The sequence below is a fragment of the Heptranchias perlo genome, chromosome 19, assembly GCF_035084215.1.
Source record: "Heptranchias perlo isolate sHepPer1 chromosome 19, sHepPer1.hap1, whole genome shotgun sequence".
NCBI classification, from domain to species: Eukaryota; Metazoa; Chordata; class Chondrichthyes; order Hexanchiformes; family Hexanchidae; genus Heptranchias; species Heptranchias perlo.
This window is the reverse complement of record NC_090343.1, coordinates 3,073,403-3,091,983: the sequence shown is the minus strand read 5'-3', so window position 1 is coordinate 3,091,983 and position 18,581 is coordinate 3,073,403. Positions and strand designations below refer to the sequence as shown.

The 18,581-nt window shown below is 50.3% G+C and overlaps 1 protein-coding gene across 1 annotated transcript; it reads left to right on the top strand.

Annotated features, from left to right (window-relative positions):
* Positions 1-2,597: 2,597 nt before the first annotated feature.
* mrgbp (MRG/MORF4L binding protein) lies at positions 2,598-16,259 on the top strand. Its single transcript, XM_068000181.1, has 5 exons — positions 2,598-2,773; positions 9,451-9,572; positions 12,229-12,310; positions 13,786-13,860; positions 15,445-16,259. The coding sequence occupies exons 1-5, from the start codon at positions 2,641-2,643 to the stop codon at positions 15,615-15,617; spliced, it is 585 nt and encodes a 194-aa protein (XP_067856282.1). The 5' UTR covers positions 2,598-2,640; the 3' UTR covers positions 15,618-16,259.
* Positions 16,260-18,581: the final 2,322 nt, after the last annotated feature.

The window sequence follows — 18,581 nt, the reverse complement described above, 5'->3', positions numbered from 1 at the left end:
CCTACCTCTTTGACCAAGCTTTTGGTCACCTGTCCTAATATCTCCTTATGTGGCTCGGTGTTAAATTTTGCCTGATAATCGCTCCTGTGAAGCGCCTTGGAACGTTTTACTATGTTAAAGGCGCTATATAAATGCAAGTTGTTGTTGTCGGTGTCCTGCTTACAATCGAGTGGTCTGGGAGCCAGCCTTTTGCTTAGTGGCAGCCATTCCTGCCTCTGAGTCAGAAGATGCAAAGTTCAAACCCCGTGCTCCAGACAGTCCCGGGGAGTGGAGACCGGAGCTCCGGACAGTCCCGGGGAGCGGAGACCGGAGCTCCGGACAGTCCCGGGGAGCGGAGACCGGAGCTCCGGACAGTCCCGGGGAGCGGAGACCGGAGCTCCGGACAGTCCCGGGGAGCGGAGACCGGAGCTCCGGACAGTCCCGGGGAGCGGAGACCGGAGCTCCGGACAGTCCCGGGCAGCGGAGACCGGAGCTCCGGACAGTCCCGGGGAGCGGAGACCGGAGCTCCGGACAGTCCCGGGGAGCGGAGACCGGAGCTCCGGACAGTCCCGGGGAGCGGAGACCGGAGCTCCGGACAGTCCCGGGGAGCGGAGACTGGAGCTCCGGACAGTCCCGGGGAGCGGAGACCGGAGACCGGAGCTCCGGACAGTCCCGGGGAGCGGAGACCGGGGCTCCGGACAGTCCCGAGGAGCGGAGACCGGGGCTCCGGACAGTCCCGGGGAGTGGAGACCGGAGCTCCAGACAGTCCCGGGGATGCCGGAGCTCCAGACAGTCCCGCCCGGGGAGTGGAGACCGGAGCTCCAGACAGTCCCGGGGAGCAGAGACCGGAGCTCCGGACAGTCCCGGGGAGTGGAGACCGGAGCTCCGGACAGTCCCGGGGAGCGGAGGCCAGAGCTCCGGACAGTCCCCGGGGAGTGGAGACCGGAGCTCCGGACAGTCCCGGGGAGCGGAGGCCAGAGCTCCGGACAGTCCCGGGGAGCGGAGGCCAGAGCTCCGGACAGTCCCCGGGGAGCGGAGACCAGGGCTCCGGACAGTCCCGGGGAGCGGAGGCCGGAGCTGTGGCTCTGAATTCTGGGTTGACATCCAGCGGGATTCTCGTGTCCGGTGGGCGTGGGTGCCCCCCCTCATTGTATGGGTTGTGGGAGCCCATAAAACCCTTCCCCCCCATACAGGACTAACCCCCCTATTGGCTGGTGTAAAGATGGTTACGGCCATGGAAGGTGCGATCACGTCACGGCCTGTCAGACTGTTAATCACCCTGAGAATCCTCCCACTGCCTCACTCTGTTCTCCAAGGGAAGAGAGTGAAGATACGAAAAAAACAACAACTGAGTGGTTTGCTGGCTCACTTCAAAGGGCAGTTAAGAGTGAAACACATAGTGTGGGGACTGGAGTCACGTATAGGCCCAGACCGGGTAAGGACGGCAGGTTTCCTTCCCTGAAGGAGATCAGTGAACCAGTTGGGTTTTGAGAAGTTTCTAGATAGATTTGTTGAAATCAATTGGTGGGATTTGAACTCATGACCTCTTGGTTCACAAAATCTTACAGCACAGGAGGAGGCCGTTCAGCCCATCATGCCTGTGCAGGCTCTTTGAAAGAGCTATCCAATTAGTCCCACTCCCCGGCTCTTTCCCCATAACCCTGCAGATTTTTTCCCTTCAAGTATTTATCCAATTCCCTTTTGAAAGTTACTATTGAATCTGCCTCCACTGCCAGGGTCGCCAACTCTGGTTGGACGTATTCCTGGAGGCTTCGTCACATGACCCCCCGCCTCCACTCTCCCGCCATTGGTCACCCGACACATCCACCCCATCGGTGCCCTGCCCCCACAGCCAATTGGAAAGTGAACAGACTCTTCATTACCCCGTTGGATGATTCTTGACTCTCCGGCAAACAGCCTGTTTACCCAATGCCAATATTGTTGTAACTAATAAACAAATGTCATAGAAAGGTTACAGCATGGAAGGAGGACATTCGGCCCATCGAGGCCATGCCGGCCCTATGCAAGAGCAATCCAGCTAGTCCCACTCCCCCGCCCTATCCCTGCAATTTTTTTCCTTTCAAGTCCTTATCCAGTTCCCTTTTGAAGGCCATGATTGAATCTGCCTCCACCACTCCCTCGGGCAGTGCATTCCAGATCCCAACCACTCGCTGTGTAAAAAAGTTGTTCCTCATTTCACCTTTGGATCTTTTGCCAATCACCTTAAATATGTCCTCTGGTTCTTGACCCTTCCAAAATGTTCAAAGAAAATTAAAAATACACTTTTTTTTATTCCCCCTGTGCTTTTTCTTCCAGTTTGCTGCCAGCTGTGTCCTTTAATTCCGGGAGACTCCAGGCCAGTCCTGGAGGGTTGGCAACCCCCAGAAGCACCGCCTTGAGTGACGTTTAGCCTCCAGTGACCGCGGCTCTGCCGCCCTCTGGTGGTCACAATCCAAACTGCTTCGCGCGGGGACCGCTGGGATTCCTGGCGGGCGCGGGGGCCGCTGGGATTCCTGGCGAGCGCGGGGGCCGCTGGGATTCCTGGCGGGCGCGGGGGCCGCTGGGATTCCTGGCGAGCGCGGGGGCCGCTGGGATTCCTGGCGAGCGCGGGGGCCGCTGGGATTCCTGGCGGGCCTCAGGCCTCGGAGCGGCGGGACGGTTATGGCCGAAATTCAGGCGGCGGCGGCGGAGAAGGAGCGGGAGCGGGAGCGGGAGCGGGAGGAGGAGACGGTGGCCTGGACCCCCGAGGTGGAGGTTTGCCTTTTCCACGCCATGCTGGGGCACAAGCCCGTGGGTGAGTTCGGGGCCCGGATCTGGGAGAGCGACTCCGGCGGCGGGGCGGAGGCAAAACCCCCCCCTCGGACACTGACCCCCCCCCCCCAAGACACTGACCCCCCCCCCCCCAAGACACTGACCCCCCCCCCCCCAAGACACTGACCCCCCCCCCCCAAGACACTGACCCCCCCCCCCCAAGACACTGACCCCCCCCCCCCCAAGACACTGACCCCCCCCCCCCCAAGACACTGACCCCCCCCCCCCCAAGACACTGAAGCCCCCCCCTCGGACACTGACCCCATCCCCCCGGACACTGACCCCCCCCCACCAAGACACTGACCCCACCCCCTGACCCCATCCCCCGGACACTGACCCCATCCCCCGGACACTGACCCCATCCCCCCGGACACTGACCCCATCCCCCCGGACACTGACCCCATCCCCCCGGACACTGACCCCATCCCCCCGGACACTGACCCCATCCCCCCGGACACTGTCCACACCCCCGCCCGGACGCTGACCCCATCCCCGGGGATCCCACCCCCTGGACGCTGACCCCCCCCCCCCCCCCCCAACCCCGGCGATTCCCCCCCAGACTCTGACCCCACCCCCCAGGGATTCCCCCCAGACACTGACCCCATTCCTTGGGTAGATTCTCCATCACTCCCCACCCGTCCCCTCTCCCGATCACAGGGTAATTACAGAGGATGGAGGCCGTTCTGCCCATCGCGCGACATCCTGCAATCCCCACATGGCCATGCCGCCCAGCCCCATTCCGAATGTCCATCTGTGTGTGTGTGTGTGTGTGTGAAGAGCTCCCTCCCCTCAGCCCTCACCCTGTCCTTTACCTGGTCTGAACCCGTGGCTCTGCCCCAAACCTTCACAGTTTAGTTTGAAGTAACCTCCTGGATTTACATCATTCTTCGCCGGCACATCTGGAGCCCAGTCCCGGCAGGAGCCCCACGGGGTCCCACCCTGACTGAAAGAGTGAGGCCAGGTTGAGCCTTCTACCTTTGACCTTATCCTTTCCTCCTTCTGAGCCACTTCATCACATTGGAAGGCGATTGTTCTGCCAATTCTCCACACATTGTAGTCTTCTCACCATCCCGCTCTATTCCGTCAATGATGAGTGGTATTGGATTCCCAGGAATGGGGGCTGGTGTCTGTGTGGGTATTGAATCCCTGGGATTGGGGTCACTCTCTCCTAGCAGCGCTCAGTATTCTCGCCCTGTATTTCCTCATTTTTCCCCTATGGGAAGCTTGTGCCCAGCTTTGCACAGTTACCACGTTATCATAATGATTCCCTGCTCCAGGTGCAGATTTGGACAGCGCACTGGCAGTGGAAAATTGTGTGTGGATGAAACGAGGGCTGGAGACAGTTGAAGGGATTGGGCGACAAAGATTCTTTCCACCCACGGGGCAGCCTTTTCCAGGGCAGAAGGGAGGAGAAGAGCGAAAGACTGAGGGGGAGGAGTGAACGGAAAGGAAAACCCACGGTGCAGGTGTGAGTGTGTACGCGAGCGAGGAGCAGCCCAGCACTGGCTGCTAAGGAGCAGTTGGTGCTGCATAAGGAGTGTTGCCTTCTGTGCCACTCCACAACGCCACCCTCGTGGGTCAGCCTGGCTGGCAGGTGGTGGGGTCGAGGTACGGATCACAACTTGGCCATTGCTGTCACTCTGCCAACCCTGTGCTGCATGGTAGCTGCGGTTGCCCTTGCAGCAGATGGCACTGTTCTGCACCTGCCTCCTGATGACCCATTTCCCTATCGTCATTGCCAGGGGGGTGTGTCAGGTCGGGCAGAGGTATGATTGGAGGCAGGTGTGGCCGATCAACGTACGCTGGTCGTGCCCTCTTTCACTAGAGTGCCACTGAAAGCATGGCATACTGTAATTGGGCACCTTACGCAGAAGTATTAACGACATTACAGTAAGTCAGGCATCTGTGTATCTTCCTGAAGTCATTGGATCTGTTGTCTCAGCTACCTTTGGGAATAGGAGCCCACTCTAACGTACGTTAGAGCAATGCCTGCAGGGAGGATGGGTAAACTGACCATGGTACCGTGGTACAGGAGGCCACTGAAGTGGGGGGAGTAAAAAGGAATGTGGTAGTCTTGGGGGACAGTATAGTCAGGGGGATAGATACTGTTCTCTGCAGCCACGACCGAGAGTCCCGAAGGCTGTGTTGCCTGCCCGGTGCCAGGGTTAAGGACATCTCCTCGCGGCTGGAAAAGAACTTGGAGCATGAGGGGGAGGATCCAGTTGTCGTGGGTCACGTAGGAACCAACGAGACAGGTTGAACTAGGAATGAGATTCTGCTGAGGGAGTTCGAGGAGCGAGGGTCCAAATTAATAAGCAGAACCTCAAAGGTAATAATCTCTGGATTACTACCTGAGCCACACGCAAATTGACATAGGGTCAAACAGATCAGAGAGTTAAATGTGTGGCTCAAAGAGTGGTGTGGGAGACAGGGGTTACAATTCATGGGGCAGTGGCACCAGGACTGGGGAAAGAGGGAGCTGTTCCGTTGGGACGGGCTCCACTTAAACCGGGCTGGGACCAGTGTCCTGGCGAATCGAATAACTAGGGCTGTAGATAGGGCTTTAAACTAAAAAGTGGGGGAGAAGGGATCAGGTGAGGGGAAATTTAGAAATCTAAAGAGAAAAGTCAAGGCAACAGATCAGTGTAGTGATTTGGGTAAAGATAAGCAGAGTGTGGCAGGACAGGACAGAGAGTTTAATGGTAATAGCGCATCAGCGAATAAGGTCAAAGCAGGGAAAAATGGTAAAAAATTAAAATTAAAGGCGCTTTATCGGAATGCACAAAGCATTCGTAACAAGATAGACAAATTAAAGGCACAGATAGAGATAAATGGGTTTGATCTTACCGTTACAGAGACACGGTTGCAAGGTGACCAAGTTTGGGAACTAAATATTCCAGGGTACTTGACGTTTAGAAAAGACAGGCAGAATGGAAAAGGAGGGGGTGGAGCCCGAACAATAAAGGATGAGATAAGGACAGTGGTGAGAAAAGATCTTGGCTTGGAGGATCAGGAAGTAGAATCAGTATGGGTGGAAATAAGAAATAACAAGGGGCAGGAAACACTGGTGGGAGTAGTTTATAGGCCCCTTAATAGTAGCTATAGTGTTGGACAAAGTATTAATCAAGAAATAATAGGAGATGTAACAAAGAAAATGTGATAATCGTGGGGGACTTTAATCTTCATATAGACTGGACAAATTAAATTGGCAAAAGTAGTTTGGAGGACGAATTAATGGCATGTATTCGAGACAGTTTCCTAGAACTATATGTCGTGGAACCAACCAGGGAACAGGCTATTCCAGATCTCGTCTTGACTAATGACACGGGGTTAATTAGTAATCTCATAATAAAGGATCCTCTGGGGAAGAGTGATCATAATATGATACAATTTCACATTGAGTTTGAGAGTGATGTACTTGAGTCCGAAACCAGAATCTTAAACTTAAATAAAGCAAATTACATAGGTATGAGGGGCAAGTTGGCTAAGGTAGATTGGGAAATTAGATTAAAGGGTATGATGGTAGATAAGCAATGGCAAACATTTAAAGAAATATTTCAAAATTGTCAACGAACATATATTTCCATTGAGAAATAAAAATTCCACAGGAAAAGTGATCCATCCATGGCTAACTAAAGAAGTTAAGGATAGTATTAGATTAAAAGAAGAGGCCTGTAATGTTGCCAAGAAGAGTAATAAGCCTGAGGATTGGGAGAGTTTCAGAAACCAGCAAAGGATGACCAAAAAATAGATAAAAAGGGAGAAAATAGAATGAGAGTAAACGTGCAAGAAATATAAAAACAGATTGTAAGAGCTTCTACAAGTATGTAAAAAAAGAGATTAGCGAAAGTAAACGTGGGTCCCTTAGAGGCTGAGACAGGAGAAATTATAATGGGGAATCAGGAAATGGCAGAGATGTTAAATGGAAATGGAAATATATGTTCGTTGACAATTTTGTATCTGACTTCACAGTAAAAGACACAAAAAACATAGCAGTAATAGAGGGGAACCAGGGGGTTAATGAGAGTGAGGAACTTAAAATAATTAATATTAGTAAAGAAAAAGTACTGGAGAAATTAATGGGACTAAAAGCCGACAAATCCCCTGGACCTGATGGCCTACATCCTAGGGTTCTAAAAGAGGTGGCAGCAGATATAATGGATGCATGGGTTGTGATCTTCCAAAATTCCCTAGATTCCAGTGCGGTCCCAATGGATTGGAAGGTAGCAAATGTCACCCCGCTATTAAAGAGGGAGAGAGAAAACAGGGAACTACAGGCCAGTTAGCCTGACATCGGTTTTTGGGAAAATGCTGGAATCTATTATTAAGGAAGTGGTAACAGGGCACTTAGAAAATCATCATTTGATTAGGCAGAGTCAACATGGTTTGATGAAAGGGAAATTGTGTTTAACAAATCTATTAGAATTTTTTGAGGATGTAACTAACAGGGTAGATAGAGGGAAACCAGTGGATGTAGTATATTTGGATTTTCAAAAGGCATTCGATAAGGTGCCACACAAAAGGTTGTTACACAAGATAAGGGCTCATGGGATTGGGGATAATATATTATCATGGATAGAGGATTGGTTAACGGACAGAAAACAGAGAGTAGGAATAAACGGGTCATTCTCAGGTTGGCAGGCTGTAACTAGTGGGGGGCCACAGGGATCGGTGCTCGGGCCTCAGCTATTTACAATCTATATTAATGACTTAGATGAAGGGACCGAGTGTAATGTATCCAAGTTTGCTGATGATGCAAATCTAGGTGGGAAAGTAAGCTGTGAGGAGGACACAAAGAGTCTGCAAAGGGATATAGACAGGTTAAGTGAGTGGGCAAGAAGGAGGCAGATGGAGTGTAATGTGGGGAAATGTGAGGTTATTCACTTTGGTGGGAAAAATAGAAAAACGGAATATTTTTTAAATGGTGAGAAACTATTAAATGCTGGTGATCAGAGGGATTTCAGATTCTGTCCTTGAATACGAAACACAGAAAGTTAACATGCAGGTACAGCAAGCAATTAGGAAGGCAAATGCTATGTTGGCCTTTATTGCAAGGGGGTTGGAGTACAAGAATAAGGAAGTCTTATACAATTGTACAGGGCTTTGGTGAGACCTCACCTGGAGTACTGTGTACAGTTTTGGTCTCCTTACCTAAGGAAGGATATACTTACCTTAGAGGCGGTGCAACGAAGGTTCACGAGATTGATTCCTGGGATGAGAGGGTTGTCCTATGAGGAGAGGTTGAGTAGAATGGGCCTATACTCTCTGGAATTCAGAAGAATGAGGTGACCTCATTGAAACATATAAGATTCTGAGAGGGCTTGACAGGGTAGATGCTGAGAGGATTATATGGGGATTGGACGGGAAAGTGGAGTTGAGGTCGAAGATCAGCCATGATCTTATTGAATGGTGGAGCAGGCTCGAGGGGCCGTATGGCCTACTCCTGCTCCTGTTTCTTATGTTCTTATGATGTTTCCCTGGCTGGAGAATCTAAAACTAGGGGATATAGTCTCAGGATAAGGGGTCGGACATTTAGGACTGAGATGAGGAATTTCTTCACGCAGAGGGTTGTGTATCTTTGGAATTCTCTGCCCCAGAGTGCTGTGGATGCTCAGTCGTTGAATATATTCAAGGCTGAGATTGATAGATTTTTGGACTCTAAGGGAATCAAGGGAAATGGGGATAGGGCGGGAAAGTGGAGTTGAGGTAGAAGATCAGCCATGATCTTATTGAATGGCGGAACAGGCTCGAGGGGCCGAATGGCCTGCTCCTGCTCCTATTTCTTATGTTCGCCTCTGTTCGCAGATGTAGGTGTGAGGTACCACCGGCTGGGCAGAGCGAAGCTGTCAGGTGGTCTGGCCTGGCTTGGTCTGGCATGGCCCCCGCCACTCCTTTCTTTGGCCCTCATCCATTTATCTCAGTTCATGCCAGAATGGTACGAGGTCAGAAGTTTTATTTGAGAACACTTGACACAATGGTCCTGAGAATCCATCCTGCCAACAGGGCGGAAAAAGAAAAGCAGTTTAAGAGTGACTTAAAAACAACTTAACCTTAACGGAACTGTGTCCTTTCCACCAACTTGTGAATGCTTAACAGCACCCGGTAATCCTGGACCCCCATTTCATGTAAGAGGATGTTCTGCACGGCCGAATGTTGGGTCAGATGAGCAGGACATCCCAAGCCTCAAATTCATGTTTAAATAAAGCTCCTGCCCGTTTGACTCTCCCATTCCCTGACCGTGGGAAATTGAGCACGGTGTAAAGTGATGGCGATCCCGTGGCTTACGGGCTGAGTGTGGGGTGACTGAGATATACTGGTGTGGAACTGTGAGCTTCTCTTTCCATTGATCGTGTCAGTTTGACTCGATCATTCTCGCCTCCTGAGTCAAAAGGTTGTTGGCTTAAGGCCCACTCCAGAGACTTGAGCACAGAATCTGGACTGACACTCCCAGTGCAGTCCTCAGGGAGTGCAACCTTAAACTAAGACCTGGTCGCACGTTCGGGTGGATATAAAAGACCCCACGGCCACTATTGGAGGAAGAGCAGAGGAGTTCTCCCCGGTGTCCTGGGCCAATATTTATCCCTCAACCAACATCACTAAAAACCGGCCATTCATTTTATTGCTCAATAAATGCCGATTTCTCTCTCTCTCTCTCTACAGGAGTTAACCGGCATTTCCACATGATCTGTATCCGGGACAAGTTCAGTCAGAATATCGGACGGCAGGTCTCCTCAAGAATAGTTTGGGAACATCTGAATGTCATGTATGACATGCAAGCACTGGTATGCAGCTGGTCACAAATTTGGTTTTGGGGGCGGGGCCTGGCCAGTTGAAGGGTCACTCGTCATGGAGAAGTCGGTTTACACCCACATGATGACACTAATTGCGTCACAGGCACCGTTGCGTTTGATACCCAGTCAGTCTTTCATTGTGTTGCACGCAAGCGGTCAGAGAGCTACACAGAAATTGCAAACCGGAAAGAGGGTCTTTCAGCCCAATCAGTCTGTGTTGGTGTTTGTCCTTCACACGAGCAGTATCCTAATCCCGTGTACCCGCCCTGTTCCCGTATCCCTTTATCCCCCTTTCCTTCACCCACCTGTCTAACCCATTAAATGTTGATACGGTCTCTGCTTCAATCACTAACACTGGGAGTGCATTCCACGGCCCTCTGTGTTAAAGGGTTTCTCCTGTTCGCAAAGTACATTTAATCTTCTCTCTATGTCCCGTCATTCTACACCCTTCAATCACTGGGAACAGCCTACTTCTGTCTACTCTTGTCATAGAATCTTACACCACAGAAGGAGGAGGCCATTCGGCCCATCATGCCTGTGCCGGCTCTTTGAAAGAAAAAAATGGTTTGCTCTGCACCTTTTCTGAGGATGATGCTCCTTTAAGTGTTTGGACTCTTAAAGATGTTTTGCACAAAAATTCTCCACACAGTCCAGTGGGTAAACAGATAGTGATTATAAATAACAGGAATACAACCCATACATGAGTTAGAACTAAATGCAGAGTAATTTGCACTGTTGATGTTTGATTAAAGGGCATGTTTGGAGTACATTAATTTTAATAACTTTCTGCTAGAAAAATGGCTGGTGCATGTGAGCTGGTTAGGCTGTTTTCTGTTCCTGTGATTCACCCAATCTTGGTTTAGGGCCATTTGAAGTATTAATAGCATTTATATCTCAATCTACTTTTAAAAAGTAGCTTTGTCTTCCCCCAATCTCCCAGATTCCTTCTGTTCCCTCACTCTCCTGAATCCACTGTTCTAAGCAGGGTGCAGTTCGACAGCTCTCTCACCTCACGAGTGTCTATTTTTCAAGTCTGAGCTGAGATAATGTTTTTTTCATTATTCGTTCTCGGGATGTGGGCATCGTTGGCGAGGCCGGCATTTATTGCCCGTCCCTAGTTGCCCCTTGAGAAGGCGGTGGTGAGCCTGCTCCTTGAACCACTGCAGTCCGTGTGGGGAAGGTGCTCCCACAGTGCTAGTTATTCTTTGCACAACTGAGGGGTTTGCTGGGCCACTTCAGAGGGCAGTTAAGAGTCAACCATGTTGGTGTGGGACTGGAGTCACAAATAGGCCCAGACCGGGTAAGGACGGCAGGTTTCCTTCCCTAAAGGACCAGTTGGGTTTTTTCGACAATCCGACAGCTTCATGGTCACTTTTACTGGGACCAGATTTTTATTTCCAGATTTTTTTATATTGAATTCCAATTCTCAAACCGTCATGGTGGGATTTGCCTCTGGATTATTAGCCCAAGCCTCTGGATTACTATTCCCGTAACATAACCTCTTTTTATTTGGTGTACTGGTTGTGTTAATGGACACGGAGGGGCAGTGGTCCGAGAAGGCAATTCACCACCACCTTTCCAAGGGGCAACTCGGGACGGGCAATAAATGCCGGCCTTGCCAGCAACGCCCACATCCCCCGAATTAATTTTAAAAAGACTTTTTAAAAACTAGTAATGCCAACGTTGGGGAATCGCAGCGAAGCCCGATCATATACTCTCCCGACATCCGCTCACAGGGTGCTATTCCAGCAGCGTCATTGGAGGATGGTTGGGAGCAGGAACTGCGGTTACTGTCAGGGACCCTGCTGGATTTTCCGTTCCCCAGCCCAGGGGGACTACGCCCTGCCTGGCATCAGCTAACTTGGTGCAGAGTGGTGACGGAGCTGGGGATTTGTCTGTATGGCTCAGTGCATGAGGGAATGTGGTTGTCCAGTGAGTGATGTGGGGGGAGGGGCGCAGAATTGAGTTCTTTGTTTTAAAAGAATTGGCTCTCAGCCCATCCCCAATGCCTCAAATTTAAAACACTCATCCTTGTGTTTAAATTCCACCCCCCCCCCCTTCCATGGCCTCACCCCTCTCTCACTAACAGCAACAACTTGTATTTATACGCAGTAAAACCTCCCAAGGCGCTTCGCAGGAGCGATTAACAAAAATTTGACACTGAGCCACATAAGGAGATATTAGGACAGGTGACCACTTGGTTAAAGAGAGAGGTTTTAAGGAGGAGAGAGAGGTGGAGAGGCATGGAGGTCTAGGGAGGGAATTCGAGAGCTGAGGGCCGCGGAGCTGAATGCATGGTCTATCCTGAACTCTGCTTCCTCTGATTCTGACCTCCGGTGCACTTCCTTTCCCCCCCACTCTGTCGCACCATCAGTGGCCGTGCTTTCAGCCTCCTGGGCTCCGCACTCTGCAATTTCCTTCCTAAATCTCTCCACCTCCTTTAAGCCCCTCCTTAAAACCCACCTCTTTGACCGAGCTTTTAATCACCTCCCCATATCTCTCCTCCTTTGCTATATGTTATTTTCCTCCTCCCGTCTCTGTGAAGTACTTTGGGACGATTTTCCACGTTAGATTTCACACGAATGTGAAACTGTTATTTTCTGTGTTTGGGTTCTCTTGTTTATTGGCTGTTGTGTCTCTTTTCCAGCACGAGTCAGAAATCCTGCCTTTCCCAAATGGCGAGCGGAATTTTGTTCTACCCGAAGATATTATTCACGAAGTGAAAGAAGGTACCGAGTTGTGACCTAGCAGAGTTCCTTCCTTGGGGGCTAACGTCTCCTGCTAAAGTTTAAACTCTGTGATTGAAATCCTAACCTTCCTCAGTCACCTTCCTCCGCAGGAGAAACTGGAGCTCTTAGCAATGGCTGAACATGTCACCCTGCCTGCACAATGTGTATCGTGCACACTCTGCACCTCTCTCCAGTGGTGTGAGAGAGTCGTGTCCCACCTACGTCCCACTGGGTGTCCTTCAGAGGAACCGCCAAAGGGACAGGGTACCCAGATTTGTGGTTTTGTATTTTAAAACAAATAAGTTTTGTTATAATTGGTTTATTACTGAATTTGTACATTGTACATCTCTTTGTCCAGTCGTTCCTCTATCCCAGCAACGATGATTGGTGCAGGAGTCTGGTTCCACAGGTACCGGTCACTCTCTGGGGCTGGAGCCTGGTTCCACAGGTACCGGTCACTCCCTGGGGCTGGAGCCTGGTTCCACAGGTACCGGTCACTCCCTGGGGCTGGAGCCTGGTTCCACAGGTACCGGTCACTCCCTGGGGCTGGAGCCTGGTTCCACAGGTACCGGTCACTCCCTCGGGCTGGAGTCTGGTTCCACAGGTACCGGCCACTCCCTGGGGCTGGAGTCTGGTTCCACAGGTACCGGTCACTCCCTCGGGCTGGAGTCTAGTTCCACAGGTACCGGTCACTCCCTGGGGCTGGAGTCTGGTTCCACGGGTACTGGTCACTCTTTGGGGCTGGAGACTAGTTCCACAGGTACCGGTCACTCCCTGGGGCTGGAGTCTGGTTCCACAGGTACCGGTCACTCCCTGGGGCTGGGGTCTAGTTCCACAGGTACCGGTCACTCCCTGGGGCTGGAGTCTGGTTCCACGGGTACCGGTCACTCCCTGGGGCTGGGGTCTAGTTCCACAGGTACCGGTCACTCTCTGGGGCTGGGGTCTAGTTCCACAGGTACCGGTCACTCCCTGGGGCTGGAGTCTGGTTCCACGGGTACCGGTCACTCCCTGGGGCTGGGGTCTAGTTCCACAGGTACCGGTCACTCCCTGGGGCTGGAGTCTGGTTCCACAGGTACTGGTCACTCCCTGGGGCTGGAGTCTGGTTCCACGGGTACCGGTCACTCCCTGGGGCTGGAGTCTGGTTCCACAGGTACCGGTCACTCTTTGGGGCTGGAGTCTAGTTCCACAGGTACCGGTCACTCCCTGGGGCTGGAGTCTGGTTCCACAGGTACCGGTCACTCACTGGAGCTGGGGTCTGGTTCCACAGGTACCGGTTACTCTCTTGTTCTGGAGACTAGTTCCACAGGTATCGGTCACTCCCTGGGGCTGGAGACTAGTTCCACAGGTATCGGTCACTCTCTGGGGCTGGAGACCCGTTCCACAGGTACCGGTCACTCTCGGGCTGGAGACTAGTTTCACTTTTTAAGTGAATTTGTGAATTCCGTGTGTGACATTTTGATGATCTTCTGTCACAGGGAAGAGCGGAACGGAGGAAGAACTGAAGGAGGAGCACAAGGAGGAGTTGCCTGAGCAGACTCTTACTGACGAGGGTGAGTATCCAGTACATGTAATGCTCAGTTTTTGTGTTTGTGTCCAGGTGAGCGGGAGTGGAACCTAATACTAGCGTCAGGCCAGGTTTAACATTGCTTAAAAGGCTTTGCGAATTTACCCAGTCAGTGACTGTTGACTGTTCAGTCAAAGTTCACGTTTGTTGTGCTGAATTAGCTGACAGGGCAGAGGTAGGGACTCTACACTGGGTTCAGGAGTGGTCAGTCGGCCAGAGTAGCCTCTGCTGACGATTGTTCGGTGTGCCCTGAATGTCGAGATGTCGGTGACGACTGGAACAGGCTCAGCTCCTGCCTTCAAAGCCTGCTGACTCTCAGCATAAGGCTCAGGCATGACGGACCCCAGTGCAAGGACCCCAGGGAGGGATCAACACCCTCACCTGAGAGGGGCAGAGAACGATGTGCCTCATTAACTCGAGGAGTACTCCGTAATGAGGGCGGTGTTTCCATTCCCCACACCAGCTGTCTTGCCATTGCTTTGTTAACTGTGTGTAGTTTAATGCTGTAGATTCATGCCCATTAGGAACTGGGTCAAGGCGACTCAAACTGATTTGCAATCAGCCCCCTACAGTAAGCTAAGGGAGGATATTTCATCCTATTGGTACAGACTGAATTGGAACTGAGATCTGAGAGGCGCTAGCCACAGGTATCCGGTGCTCCATAAATTACTCCTATGGTGTTGCTCAGTGAGTTGGTGGATACCTGTACAGTGCCTCCACTGGATCGAGAGTGTAATTACAGTGTGACAAGTTTACATAGGCAGTTTCCATTATTGGTGTGGTCATAGGAATTAATAATGGGAAAGAAATTGACAGTAAGTGTGCACAGAGATATGATTTTTAATATGAAGAAAGAAAGAGTTTGCATTTATGTTGCACCTTTCACGCCATCAAGACTTTCCAAAGCAGAAGTTAGTCACTATTGTAATGTAGGCAGCCAATTTGCGCACAGCAAGCTCCCACAAACAGCAATTAGATAAATGGTCAGATCACCTGGTTTTGATGATGTTGGTTGAGAGATAAATGTTGGCCCAGGACACCGGGGAGAACTCCCGAATTGTGGCCGTGGGATCTTTTACCTCCACCTGAGAGGGCAGACGGGGCCTTGGTTTAATGTCCTATCCAAAAGATGACACCTCCGACAGTGCAGTGCTCACTCAGTACTCCACGGGGAGTGTTAGCCTGGATTATGTTCTCGAGTCCCTAGACTGGGACTTGAACCCACAACCTTTTGACGCAGGGATGAGAGTGCTGCCCACTGAGCACGGCTGATATTTATTAATGTAGATATATACACATTTTTTTTGTTATTGAGAATGGTGAAAGCCCATAGTGCAAGACACGATTGTGGTTAAAAATAGTAAAGGAGAAGAGACGGTAAATTGGGCAGTTGTGACTCGGTGACACTGGGCTTTGGTTTTGGTGAGTTGTGTTCCATTATTTAATGCTGTGACATTCTGCTAACAGTAAACCAGCGAGTTCTCGCTGCGGGTGATTGTGTTTCTGTGCAGCTTATGGTGATTGTCCGTTTCATTTTAACAATGATCTGTTTAGATTCTTGCATCTCCAGGTAATGCGAAGATGGCGGAGAAGCCCGTGGTGAAGGAGAAAGCGCTGGCTCCCGGAGAGGCCGGGACGAAGGAGGTGATCGACAAGCGGAAAAGGAACCGAGCCACTGCCAGCCTCCTCAGTGTGAACAGTAACCCGTCCAGCCCCAGCGGAGCCAAGCGCAGGAGGGTTTAGGTGCCGCGCAGCAGTTGGGGGAGGGGGGGCGTCGTCGTCATCACCGTCACCGTGCGATCAGCTGGTGCAGAGAGGACCCGGTGCTGAGTGTGGAGAAATCGGCACGTTGGGAATCTACAGTTAACCTGCAGCAGGTGTGGGGGGGGGAAGAGGAAGTGAGGGGGGAGAACCAACTTCTTGCAACAGACAGTAGCAACTGCAGAACGATTGTAAAATACTTGTGTGTAGCTGGCCAGAGTTTTCCAGACTGCAATAATTGCTTGACCTGTAGTGGCTGCATAAAGACCACGGGCCGTAACGGCCACAGGGTAAGTACACTCTTGTCTGTTGTCATCCTCCTGTTTTTATTTGTTAGTTGCAGCCCGTGATCTTACAAAACGCTCCAAGTGACCTTTTTAAGCTCGTCAGCAAATTCCTTTCGATCGGCTGCGATGTTGGAGCAGGGAATCAATTGCCATGAACTGTTTGGCTCCCTTTCTCGACTCGTGAAAGTCCTGGAATATCCGAAACTCTGTGATGGAGCCAGGCGGATCTCTCATTGTAGCCTTATTCTGTTCAGCCGTTATTTCGAGTTATATTATGATAACTAGGTATGGATGCATTTTTCCAAGAATTTCATATTAAAACCAGATTGAAAATGTCTTTTGTAATGGTGTTGTGAAATTTAAAGGGGCCCAGTGTGATCTGGAGAGGTGGGGTCTGTCAGTGTGTTTCATCGCAGTGTTACAGCGACGTGTATAACCTGATTGATATTATTTTCTCATCTGGTGATCAGCTTTTATGTGGAGATGATGTCCCCTTTCATGAAAAATATTTTGGACTTGTTTATTTTAAGGAGGGCTCTGTGTAAATTTAAAACATTGGCGTCACTGTTGTGTCACTAGGGAATAGATGGTCTCACTTATAATTTTATAAGTTATTCCACAAGATGAAAGGGTTCAACTGCATTTATTGGCTTTCAAGGGTATTAAGCCTTACAATAATAACCATTATTATTAATAATTACACTCAGGCTCATACTTACAATACAAGACCGGAGAATTCACCACGTCACAGGTTTTGATGACGAGGGGATGGGTTGGCCGAAGCCTTGTCGAATTCTGAAGTATCTGTTCCAACCCCCTCTTTTTAAACCTTCCTTTCACTCTGGCTCCGGGAGAATCCGCAGGTTTCACAGGATTACCTCATCCCGTTATTCACTTAATGAATTTCAGTTTTAACACGAAGGTCTCCCCTACACCTTATCAAGGCTTTACCTTGACTGAGTTGACAATTACGTCATTCAACTGGAGACAGTTACAGGGACCCAAGACTCTCCTACAGGCGAGTTATCACCGGCCTCTGCACAGATGTGTCCTTGGAGGAGTTAATCCCCAGGAGGACAGCTGAGATATCTACGGGACTTGGACAAGCTTGTAGCCGAATGCTAAAGTCTCTTTTAATTCCCACTGAACATTTCACCGGAAATGAAACTGATATTTACAGCCTCCTCACTCAGCAAACAAAAGCCAGAAATGAATATAAAAGAAATCAATATTAACCCATTCCTTACAGTCGCAATCACTTCTCCAAGCTTGGCGCTGCCCCGTGCGGGTAAACACTACCAAGTTACATCGAATAACATGGTCAGAAGGTTCTCTCAGCTCCAATGGGCAGGTAGGATTTGGATGGGTGAGTTCAAAATGGGCTGAAGGGTTTCTTTATCCAAAATGATCTTGTGAACTCTGAAAACACTCATCAGTGCAAATAGTTTTGTGCCTCTGAACTTGGAACATTATCCGGACAGCACCTTTGAAGCCGTGTAACACTAGGGTGAAATACATTGGGGTACAGGATAGTTGTTGGGGGGGGGGGTGCGTAGTAATGGGGTAATGGGTGCTGTCGAGGTGGTACCTGTAGACCAGTGCCCAAGACGTATATAGACCAGTGAGAGAGAGAGAGAGGACACACATTGGGGTCAAAGTTTATGGTGCTGGACTCACAACCCAGAGGTCATGAATTCCAGCATAGGAAAGTTGTGAAATTGAATTCAATAAATCTGGTGATTTATAAATTGGCACCAGAAAAAAATTGACCCATGAAAACTATCGGAATGTTGTAAAAACCCAAATGATTCACTAATCTTCAGGGAACAATGCCTGTTACTCCTTCCCTACCCCATCTGGCCTACATATATATAAAACTCCTGTGCAACACTGTAGTTGACTCTTAATGTCCTGCCAATCAGGGCAACTAGGGTTGAGTAATAAATGCAGCCTTACATGTGTAATACTAATTCCCAGTGAATCGTATGACAGTAGCAGGGTAAGGGTACGGGCAGCAGAGTTTTGAATGAGCTGAAGTTTATGGAGGGTGGAGGAAATGTGCGAGTGGTCTACAGACTGGAATGTTCCTGCACCTTCGCACATCTGCAGAGGTGAGACCAGAAGTCCAGCTTCCATAGTGCCACATTTGGAAAACTGATCTCCACCCCATCACCCCCTGTGCTCGCTGACCTGCATTAGTCCATCAATGCCTCGATTTTAAAATTCTCATCCTGCTGTTCGTATCCCCCCAAGGCCTCGCTCCTCCCTCTCTCTGGAACCTCCTCCAGCCCTACAAGCCTCCAAGATCTCTGCATTCCTCCAACATTGGCCTCTTGTGCATCTCCCACTCCTTTTGCCCCACCATTGGCGGCCGTGCCTTCAGCTGCCTAGGCCCTAAGCTCTGGAATTCCCTCCCTAAACCTCTCCAACTCTCTCTCCTTTAAGACGCTCCTTAAAACCTACCTCTTTGACGGAGGTTTTGGTCACCTGTCCTAATATCTCCTAATGTATTTTGGTGTCAAATTTTGTTTGATAATCGCTCCTGTGATACGCCTTTGGGACGTTTTACTACGTTAAAGGTGCTATATAAATGCAAGTTGTTGTTGATTGCTGTTTGTGGGATCTTGCTGTGTGCAAATTATCTGCTGCATTTCCTACG

Bases quoted from the DNA above. Each gene is read 5' to 3' on its own strand.
- mrgbp (XM_068000181.1), top strand. From the start codon at position 2,641: ATGGCCGAAATTCAGGCGGCGGCGGCGGAGAAGGAGCGGGAGCGGGAG. The intron at 12,311-13,785 runs GTACCGAGTTGT...CTTCTGTCACAG, and splicing joins TATTCACGAAGTGAAAGAAG to GGAAGAGCGGAACGGAGGAA. The intron at 13,861-15,444 runs GTGAGTATCCAG...TTGCATCTCCAG, and splicing joins GCAGACTCTTACTGACGAGG to GTAATGCGAAGATGGCGGAG.